Source organism: Triticum aestivum, chromosome 3A (assembly GCF_018294505.1).
Source record: "Triticum aestivum cultivar Chinese Spring chromosome 3A, IWGSC CS RefSeq v2.1, whole genome shotgun sequence".
NCBI lineage: Eukaryota > Viridiplantae > Streptophyta > Magnoliopsida > Poales > Poaceae > Triticum > Triticum aestivum.
This window is the reverse complement of record NC_057800.1, coordinates 180,356,430-180,366,919: the sequence shown is the minus strand read 5'-3', so window position 1 is coordinate 180,366,919 and position 10,490 is coordinate 180,356,430. Positions and strand designations below refer to the sequence as shown.

The window sequence follows — 10,490 nt, the reverse complement described above, 5'->3', positions numbered from 1 at the left end:
ACACGTAGCACCTGTGCTCTGCTGCCCCCGCCCGCGGTCCTGAAAAAACTTCGCCCACGCCTCGCTGCAGCCACATGCTCAGCCCCCTTCCCGCTGGACGCTGGTCCTCTCTCCACTCACTGCCGCCCATTACCGTTCACCAGCCCGCCCCGAGTTCAAACCAAACCAAAACCCCCAGCCAGATCTACCCAACCCAGACCAGACGCAGCGGGAAATGGCGGGGGCAGCCCCGTCATTTCCCCCATGACCTACTCGAATCTTTCGGTCCTCTGACGCGGTGAAAAGAAAGGGAAATAGGGCGAGTACTAGTACCTTGGCAGCACACGGCACCCGTCACGCGTCCCTCTCACTTCCCCTCGCTATCCCGCGGGCCATGTGACGCCGGGCCCGCGCGTCGGCGAGAGGGCCGATAAAGCAGGCGAGCAGCGGCAAGGGCGACCCACCGAGGCAGTCCAGTCCAGGCTGCGGGCCCCGCGGATTTGACCGGTCAAAAGGCGTGGCCAACCAAACCCCAATGGATCCATCGATCCCGAGCCCCCACGCGCCCCGAGACGCGTACCCGCTCCACGACCCCGACGTGTGGGACCTTTAAGGAAAACGGCCCACCTGTCGGGGAGCGTAGAGGCGGGCGGGGCCGTGGCGGGTGACGCGCGTTCCCGTGGTGGTGGGTTGCTTTGACTGCCCTCGGCAGCAGGCGGGGGGCAGGCACAAATCATTTCGGCCGCTGCGTCGTCCCTCCGCCTTGGCCTTGGCACTCGCACCGGTGGTGCTGGACTAGTACTACTACTGCTATCTCGTTGCGTCCCGACAACCAGAAAGGAGAGGGGAGAGGGGAGAGGAAAGGGGGAAGCCAACCCAGCCGCAACACAGGGCGGAGCGAGCGGGGTAGCCGAGAATCCAGCGATCTCTCGGCAAGGAGGAGGTATGAATCGCGGCGCGTCCCTTCCCCTTCTTCGCCGATTTGGTTCTTCCTGCTGCTGGGTTTTGCGTCCTCCGGGAAGACGCGTTCTCTGGTCCATCCATCCGTGGCTGTTGAGTCCGCGCAGCGTGTGGCCTCTTCCTGCTTCTCGTGCTGATTGTTCGTTCCGGTGACCTGGCTACGACTCTGCCAGGATCCGCGCCTTTTCCTGACGGAAGCCAAGGCCATTTTGCGATCTCTGCGGGAATTTGCGCGAGGATTCCTCGCAGATTAGCTGATTTTCTCCGACGCGTTGCTTCTTAGGAGGGATGTGGTGCGGCGGCGTGTGTTCTGGATTTGTGTCGGTGTTTAGTCAGCAGGGAGCACTCGTACGAATGCTAAAATATTTCTGCTATTTACTGCTAGCTAGATCATTTACGCCGTCAAATCGTACCCAGTAGTAGTGATTGTTTGAGAGGCTGGTACCTTGCATCTATTGATGCCCTCCAAACAGATGCACAAGAGATGAGATGCATTCGCTGCGTTATTTCAGGTCCACTTTCTCGAGCGGAAAGCTGCTTTCCCCGAGAACATGGTCGCCGAGCGCAGACCTAATAGTTAGGCCAAATAAACGTTTCATCGCTCAAATTGGCTATGCTAGTTAGGCACATTTCGTGTTTAACCGTCGTGAATTGCATCTGGCGTGTTTATTCTGAATTTTGTTGCTACCTCGTATGACTGATGTTGGTCATTCGATTTGCAGATACACCAAAACACCTACTGCTTCTGTGAATTGATGCGCTGCTGAATCGGCGTCTCTTGGCTTCCGTAACAGATGGCTTCAGTAGGGGTTGCTCCGTCTGGGCACAAGAACAGCAGAGGCACCAGCATGGGTGCTGAGAAGCTACCAGATCAGATGAACGATTTGAAGATAAGAGATGATAAGGTCAGATAAGCGTCATCTGGATGGGTCTTCTGCAGTCTATTTTATTTCCAAAAAATACGACTTAATCCTAACGATTGGCTTGAATGACATATGCAGGAAGTGGAAGCCACTATTATTAATGGCAAGGGAACAGAGACTGGACACATAATTGTCACAACTACTGGTGGCAAAAATGGTCAGCCCAAACAGGTGACTGTTTGTTCCTATGATGTCACATTTGATTAGGATCAGCAGCCTTTTGTTCTCATCTGTTTGCCTGCATGCATGATTCGATCGTTGGGCCAACAACATAATTGTGGCGTGCTAAATGTCCTAAATGCCTTCATTATTGTCAATCTCTGCTAATGCTACCTTTCTTAGAATAGTTTGTTGAGCTGAATAGTTTATGTGACTTATTTCATGTTAATAATCTTGTTCTTGGATGTACCTGCAGACCGTGAGCTACATGGCTGAGCGGATTGTTGGTCAAGGTTCATTTGGTATTGTATTCCAGGTTAGTTGCAACAACCTCAGGCTTGTCTATTATTTATTGGCAGCCAGCTCTCTTATTGCCTCGCATGAATCTACTCTGAAGGCGTTTTTTTGTATTCCTGTCTTGAGCTAACTATCTATACATTTAGGATATCCTATATAACCATAACAGATTTTCTTGTGATTGCTATATACTAATGTTGGGTGTACATGGAGCTTGTGTCTCATATAACCTTAATCTGTCCGTTTTGCAGGCTAAATGTTTGGAGACAGGGGAAACTGTTGCCATTAAGAAGGTCCTTCAGGATAAGCGCTACAAGAACCGTGAGCTACAGACCATGCGCCTGCTTGACCACCCAAATGTTGTAGCTCTGAAGCATTGTTTCTTTTCTACAACTGAGAAGGATGAACTGTATCTAAACTTGGTTCTCGAGTATGTGCCTGAGACTGTCCATCGTGTTGTCAAGCATTACAACAAGATGAACCAGCGCATGCCACTAATCTATGTGAAGCTGTATACATACCAGGTAATATTTCTGTATGTTCTTTTCTTTTTGGTACCGCGTTATACTTGGGCGTCTGCTAATCCCATATTTATTTATTTTGACAGATATGTAGGGCTCTGGCTTACATTCATGGCAGCATTGGAGTTTGCCACAGGGATATCAAGCCACAGAATCTTTTGGTATGCTGAGAACTTACTCATCTTCTGTTGGTCTCAAAATCAATCACATGTTTTTATCTGTGGATTGATTTTTCTGAACTATAACTGTAGGTAAACCCACATACTCACCAGCTGAAACTGTGTGACTTCGGGAGCGCAAAAGTTCTTGTTAAGGGAGAACCAAACATATCATACATTTGTTCCCGATACTATAGGGCTCCAGAGCTCATATTTGGTGCTACTGAGTACACTACAGCCATTGACATTTGGTCTGCTGGATGTGTTCTTGCTGAGCTTATGCTAGGGCAGGTAAGCAGCTTGCTTTTCTTTGTGCATCTTGAATGTAGCCCTTAACAAATCAGCACTATACTGTTAGTTCATAATGGCTTACAAGGTCATTTTGTTTGACAGCCTCTGTTTCCTGGTGAAAGTGGTGTGGACCAGCTTGTTGAAATCATCAAGGTGGTTAAACAGTTCTAGTGCTTAGCAATCGGTTGTCTTTTTTATTTCCCAGGCAAAAGTTCTTATCACATAGAATTTGATCATTTGCTGCAGGTCCTTGGTACCCCTACAAGGGAAGAAATTAAATGCATGAACCCAAATTATACAGAGTTCAAATTCCCACAGATTAAAGCACACCCATGGCACAAGGTACAAATCTATGTAGTGCTGTTTATATACTGTTAGGTATTGGTGCATATCAGCCTACTAACACGTGCAATCTGTAGGTATTCCATAAAAGGATGCCACCTGAAGCTGTTGATCTAGTCTCTCGGCTCCTCCAGTACTCGCCCAACCTAAGATGCACTGCTGTAAGTATATTAGAATGCACATCATGTGGTTGAAACACAGAGAATACTGCACTCATACAATTCTTTTGCAATGATCTTGTGTAGTATGGTATTTTACTAAGATCTCTATTAACTTGCTGTCCAGGTTGAGGCACTTGTTCACCCCTTCTTTGATGAGCTTCGGGACCCGGGTACCCGCCTTCCGAATAGCCGCTTTCTGCCTCCTCTTTTTAACTTCAAGCCTAACGGTAAGTAATGCAACAGTGATTATTTGTGGTGGCTGGGATCATAGTGATTACTTGTGTTAGACTTGAATATCTAATTTGTTGCCTGGTCTTATTTTCAACACCTAGTCTTATTTTCGCTTTCTGTTTGTGCTCAGAACTGAAAGGAATCCCAGCGGATGTTGCGGCAAAATTGATCCCAGATCATGCGAGAAAGCAGAGCTCCCATGCGTGACTATGAGATGCTTGTCGCACGAGTCGTTGGAATTGCATCGACAAGTGCCACATTTCCCCTGGGGATGTTGGTTGGGCAGCATGCGAGCATGATGAACTATTATGGTTGTTGGAAGACGTGATGTATGACCACTCCACCCTGTTGACCTGTGTAGCTGAGTAGTAGTATGCTGCGATGCAAGCTTGACAATGTAACCGGTTCATCCTCCCTTGTACTAACCCTCGCCTGAGAATTGGGATTGCCATGGCTGATCTGTAATATGTTCTAGAGAAGTATGAATGTATTTATGGTAATTGATCCTAGTATTGGGTCCTCAAGATTTTCCTAGTTTCTTGCTCGTCGGACACCGCCACCTGGTTTTAGATTCCTGTTGTTGAAGGCTACCTGTTGCTACTGCAGTGGTGCTATGTACTTGTTGTCTCCTATTGAGTCGTTTGTTGCAACGTGCCATGATTTGTGTTCATCTTGTTTTGGTTGTAGCTCATTTTGAATAGTTGATCTTTCACTCTGTTGCATGAAGCTGTAATGTATGCAACTCAGTCGTTCAATCTTATGCTGTGGGGTTTGCTTATACAGTCTTCTACGGTTGGGCTTAACTTTTTTGAAATAACACGGCAAGTTTCCGAACGTTCTGAACGGAAAAAGCTGGAAGCATACCCAATTTTGCTGTGAATGTACTCCCTTGGTAAATTAATGTCCGTCGTCTTAGATTTGTCTAGAATATATTTCCTCTGTAATTTAATATCCCCTTTGTCCTAAAATATAAGAACAATTTTAATAATGTCTTATACTCTCTCTGTCTCAAAATATAAGAACATTAACATTGTTAAAAATGTTCTTATATTTTGGGACGGAGGGAGTATAAGACAATTTTTGACCTGTGACACTGGCCGTGTGAAAAACGTCTTACAATTTTGCTTGGTATTATGTTCGCACAATGTCAAAAACAGTTTTATATTAAGTGATGGATGGAGTTCCTAACACTAAAAAGTTAAAATGTCTCTAGATACATCAGAATTTTGCAGAAAAGTTTTGAACACAGTACAAACGCAAGCAGAAAAAATCAGCCTCGTTTGTTAAACAATAAAAACAATAAAATGGATACTCCCGTTATACAAATGAAATGCTGATTTCAGAAATTTGCAGGAAAGTTGCTTTAGCGAACCTAACATGACGTGATTATAGGAAGAGGCTCTAGCGAGAGAGTTTTGGATGGACGAATTTTAGAAAAGAAAGATCGAGAGATAAGTACATCTCACTGCTTAGAAACTGTCAGAAAACTCTCGCGAAATCTCTGATTGCAAACGCGGCTGAAGCCCGAAGGTGCAGACGAAGGAGATGCCGCTGGGCAAGTACTACTGCGACTACTGCGACAAGGAGTTCCAGGACACCGCCGCCGCCCGCAGGCGCCACCTCCAGGGCGCCCAGCACCACCGCGCCCGCGCCCTCTGGTACGACTCCGTCCGCCGCCAAGGTTACGTCCCCCTCCCCTCCCTCCTCAAGGCCTATGACGCATTCCCTCGAACACCTTGCCCGCCCCCTCCCATTCTTGACCCTAAACCTAAACCCGTCTTCTTCGGCAGAGTCCCACGGCGGCCCATCTCCCCTCCTCCAGCCCGACGGCGCGATCCTCGGCCAGGGCGTCTGCAACCACTTCGTCCGCACGGCACGTTCCTTTCCTTACCAGTTCTTAATTCCTACCACATTCGTTTACAGAGGGAGTACTAGTTTAGCTACAGCATTCTGCATTACGCGTGGCTGTGCCAAGATGAATCTGAGGTCAATTGTTCATGCGCGATGGTTTGTGGATGATGTTACTCAGTGCACCATTGTTCAGTTAGCTTCTTGATTGATGATGTTACAGGGAACATGCAAGTTTGGGGATGCATGCAGGTACTTCCATCCGAAGCCACATGCTGTGAACCCGGCATTAGCTCCGTCTGGTCAGTTTACTTTCAGATGCTATTCTGGTACTCCTAGCATGGGTTTGATGTGAATGAATTATTCATATGTTTACATGATGTATGGCTTGTAGGATGCAACTCATATCCTAGAAACTTGCTTCACAATGCTAAACTTGACTTAAGCGACTCAGCTTGGGTTCTCTGGTGGATAGTTGTGTAGACTTTTGTTTGGTTGCTACACTTTTGTGAGATTCAAGCAGTATTCCGTTCTTCACTTACTTTTACCATGAAATGATAGCTGTATGCCTACAAAATCGTTGAGGTGTATTTATAGTCTTGTGGACTAGTACTAGTATTCATCTTCCCGTAGAGTTAACATGAGCGAGTTATGCTCGAATTGTTAGTTGCAATTCGTGGCTACGTATTTTGGCACGCTAGATACTTCATTTTGTACTGAATTTATTCCTTGGGCAGGCCTTATGTATTGAATTCATTTTATGGTTCAGGGCCTGTTCCAGGAGCAATGGGGCAACAGTCTAATTTTCTTGGAACTCAACCAAATTTTGTTGGATATCCGGCGGTGGAAGGAAATTCTTTCTCAGGTGATCTATTTCTTGCATGAGACTCTTGCCAGACATATTACTTGATTTTATTTTGTGGCAGCCACTGGAAAACAAAAATTATGATACGCAGCAAGCTATCTGCTCATCACATTTTCCATGCCTCAGTTGTCATTTTCTAGATAGAACCCGTGGCATAAAATTGTTGAATATAACCATTTGCATGCTAACGGGTCCATTTGCCTCGTTTCCAAATCAGTAATTAGGTTCTATTTAGATGTTTGGAGGCAATTCGATTGCAAGCAGGTCCGCCTGTTGCTGCCTGATAATGGACCACATATTAAAGTGCTTTAGTAATATGCTAGTACTTAACAATTTGCTGTCAGCTTCTTCTAGTCATATCCTTGGGAGCTTTTTCCAAAGCAATGAATTTTGATGCTTACAAAGGCAACTCTTACCAGGGTAGCTTCATAGATGTTTCATCATACTTAACCAGTGGTGAATCCAGGAAGAAGATGGAGGGTGGGCTTAAATATTTTTATGGTAGCTAAACTAAATTGGTATCATCATTGAAAATATTGTCTAATGTATTATGAATTTACACACCAATACATCAATACTAGAGAAGCAACAATAAAAAGTCAGAGAGTATTGATGTATTGGTGTGAAATGTTGCTTATTACGGCTATTGTACAACGCCTTCTAACCAAAAAAAGGGCAGCCCGGTGCACGTAGCTCTCGCTTGCGCAGGGTCCGGGGAAGGGTCCGACCACTTTGGGTCTATAGTATGCAGCCTTTCCCTACAACGCCTTCTTAACCAAAATATAGAAAATATAGAAATGTAGGTCAAGTGCCCAACCGCAAGTCATCTGTCCAAATTAGCACAATTTTTATCCCAACACACCATCGTCGCCCGCGACCACCTCGCTGAGCTGCCAGAGAACCCAAAACCAAGAGAAAACAAGACCTACTAGAGCTAACAAAAAAAGGGCAGGTCCCCACTCATCTGGCCACCGACGGGGCCGCCAAATGGAAGAGAGGAGCGCGACTAAGGTGTCGGCGTGGAGGGAACCCTAGGCACTGGTAGTTGGGAACGACATGTGCTCACAGAAATCAAGGGAGGGGATCTGGGTTCACATTAGCTGGGGCAAATTCAGGTTCGGCAAGGGTATAACTGAACTGCTTGTGTAAAAATTGTGCATGCTCATACTCTTTCTCTTCATTTTTGTAAATCTGCGAACAAGTTTTCTTTATTGAGGGGACTGCGAACAAATTATATTGGACACTAAATCAATTAATAGATCATGAAGTAGACTAATAGTTTACTGACGTAGCAAAGTAATTTGAGAATTAGACAAATAAATATTTGGCGGCTTGTCCTTCCAGCGGCGTGGCTGTCTGGCTGCGTCGAGTCGCGTGGTGCTGTGCTTGTGCGTGTGAAGCTATTGGCCTGGCTAACTGCTGCATTCTTTTCATCTTCTATATGGTGAATGGGCTTTTAGATGGGCTGGGGAGCTAGGCTCAGACCGGAGTGCTCTAGTAATAAAAAAATGTTTTCTAGGGCAGGCTTGAGCCTGTTGAAGCCCACCTGTTGGCTCGCTGTTGAACTTAACCTCTTTATGAGCTTCCATTTGATAATGCTACGTTTATTTCTGTCACATTTCACAGGAAACATACTAACAGGCCACACTTCATGGGGCAACTTACCTCCATCGCTGCAACCTCCCCCTGAAGGTGGCTATCCTCCACTTCCTTTTGTCGACTGGGGTTGAATTGCCACCTGTCTGAAATGTTGATCATTTGGGATGCTGTATATTTGACCGGCCATTGAAATGTGTGAAAGAAATTTCACCAATAACAAGTTCTTGCTTCCTGTATACAGATAGAGTTTTATTGGCAGTGAGATAGCTCTGTTATGTTGAACATTTTGTACTAGCCATGCAAGAAATCAACCAACATTTGTTCAGACACAAAATACTTTATCCTAGGCAATGTAGGCAAGAACTACATTGGAAGGCAGAGCCAGCCATCTTCATTCGAGATTGACAGGCACTCCATTTATGAATATAAGTGATCGATGAGATCAGATCGTCTGCATCCAAGCTGATTGGTGATTGGTCCGGGGCCACTGCAAGCAGGCAACCAGCCACCGTTCTTCTTCCACGTCGTCGTCGTCGAGCCTGCATCCCTTGTGCTCCAACAGAGGGTTTGGGGAGAACATCTTGGGCTGCTTCACCTCCTCTGGCACCTCCCTTGTGCCGAGACGCCCCTCGTCGGCACCACGGATGATGGCTTGCAGCAGCAGCAGGAGGGAAGCCATCTATAGATCGATGAGGACTGCTGCTGGCTGGTTACTTTGGAATGATGGTAGCAACAATGCTCAAGCCGCAGGTACATATAAATAGTGAGCCGTGTACTCAGGTGCTCGTTTTTCTTACTGGTTTCAGGTGAATTTGCATTTCTTGCAAGACATCTGTTTCGTGAGGGAGGAATTCTTTTCCTCTTCCCTTCGATCACAGAAAGCTTATGATATGTGTTACAGTTGTTGTGTTGTTTTGTTAGGCTGTAGGTGAGCCGTTTGGGGGTGTGGTTGGTGCTGATATTTTGGAAAACACTGCTAATTCTCCTCACCCTGTCAAATGTTTGGTCATCTAACATTTTGGTTTCGCTGTTAGGTTCGAAAAGGAAGATTTTTAACACATACCTTACGTGCAGATTCTACTTTATTCTGCATATGGTTTTGGCGTGTAAATATGCTGTTGTTACCTAATCAAATTCTCTTCGTCCGTTGATTGGATTGGTACAGTGTACTAGCTCATAGATCGTGCGTCTTCATCCGTTCATTGGGCGTACCTGTTGTATGCCCTGCCCTCGAGAAACCTCATACAGTAGATCGTTCATCTTCATCCGTTCATTACACTATATACTAGTGCTCTGGGCACGACGGAGGTATCTGTTGGTTACTGACGCAGTTTGGCCTTTGAAATCATGCATCCCAGCTTGCACTGGAGCTGATTATTTATTTTCCGATATGTGTTTTTGTCAGAGATAGAAACCAAAAGCAGCTGAGAAGAGGAGGGAAATTCAGTATCACAATGCTCGATCGAAACTACGCAGTACCCGGAGCAATTACTATGGAACATAAGATTGTTATATATCTCTGTATATAAGCATTGTACTTAAAGCATCTCCAACACTGACTCTCAAAACCTCCCGCATCCGTCTGGATCATGCTGTCTGGACAGCGAAATCCATCCAACGTGGGCATGTATCGATCCGTGGGGTGGTCCTGACGGGATTTCTCCCGTAAACCGGAGACAAACGTGGGGGACTTTGGCGGAGCCTGGACCGATCGCAAGCCTTGTTCTGACCGCTTTGGCCCACCAAAAACCTCACCCTCCCCCCACACGTTTTTGGTCCGCGCCGCTCCAGAGCATCAGCGCCCGCATTCATGCCCGGCCACGACGTGACCGCTCACTGGCGCCGCCCGCGTTGCTTCCCGGTGCAGGCGACTGCCGCGCATTCAAGCGACACGATGGCCGCGTGTCCGTCCATTTGATGCCCATATTGATGCCACGTGGTTGCCGAGGCGTCTCCTCCGGCGCCACCCGTCCATCCCTCTGCCGCCCACCATTGCTATAAAAATCGGTGCCCTGGCCATGGCCGCAGCCATCCACCTCCAATCCCTCTCCGCACCACTCCCACCATGGATCCCTCCCCCGTCAAAGCTCTCTGGGATGGCTGACGTCAGACCAGAAGAAGGAGATGGCTGCCATTGTTGCTGGCTGGTTGGCCGG

General features: G+C 46.8%; 2 protein-coding genes across 2 annotated transcripts; both read left to right on the top strand.

The window, feature by feature from the left end:
* Nucleotides 1-688: 688 nt before the first annotated feature.
* On the top strand, nt 689-4,692 carry LOC123060876 (glycogen synthase kinase-3 homolog MsK-3). Its single transcript, XM_044483741.1, has 12 exons — nt 689-922; nt 1,662-1,844; nt 1,941-2,033; nt 2,278-2,337; nt 2,570-2,842; nt 2,926-3,000; nt 3,091-3,288; nt 3,391-3,441; nt 3,535-3,630; nt 3,708-3,791; nt 3,916-4,018; nt 4,153-4,692. Exons 2-12 carry the CDS (start codon nt 1,734-1,736, stop codon nt 4,227-4,229), a joined length of 1,221 nt encoding a protein of 406 aa, XP_044339676.1. The 5' UTR covers nt 689-922; nt 1,662-1,733; the 3' UTR covers nt 4,230-4,692.
* Nucleotides 4,693-5,431: 739 nt separating this feature from the next.
* Nucleotides 5,432-9,323, top strand: LOC123060877 (zinc finger CCCH domain-containing protein 3). Its single transcript, XM_044483742.1, has 5 exons — nt 5,432-5,703; nt 5,813-5,895; nt 6,094-6,172; nt 6,640-6,735; nt 8,362-9,323. The coding sequence occupies exons 1-5, from the start codon at nt 5,568-5,570 to the stop codon at nt 8,463-8,465; spliced, it is 498 nt and encodes a 165-aa protein (XP_044339677.1). The 5' UTR covers nt 5,432-5,567; the 3' UTR covers nt 8,466-9,323.
* The last annotated feature ends 1,167 nt before the right edge of the window (nt 9,324-10,490 follow it).

Coding starts and splice junctions, on each gene's coding strand:
- LOC123060876 (XM_044483741.1), top strand. CDS start 1,734: ATGGCTTCAGTAGGGGTTGCTCCGTCTGGGCACAAGAACAGCAGAGGC. Junction 1,845..1,940: donor TGAAGATAAGAGATGATAAG/GTCAGATAAGCG, acceptor TGACATATGCAG/GAAGTGGAAGCCACTATTAT. Junction 3,289..3,390: donor CTGAGCTTATGCTAGGGCAG/GTAAGCAGCTTG, acceptor TTTGTTTGACAG/CCTCTGTTTCCTGGTGAAAG.
- LOC123060877 (XM_044483742.1), top strand. CDS start 5,568: ATGCCGCTGGGCAAGTACTACTGCGACTACTGCGACAAGGAGTTCCAG. Junction 5,704..5,812: donor CGACTCCGTCCGCCGCCAAG/GTTACGTCCCCC, acceptor CTTCTTCGGCAG/AGTCCCACGGCGGCCCATCT. Junction 5,896..6,093: donor GCAACCACTTCGTCCGCACG/GCACGTTCCTTT, acceptor ATGATGTTACAG/GGAACATGCAAGTTTGGGGA.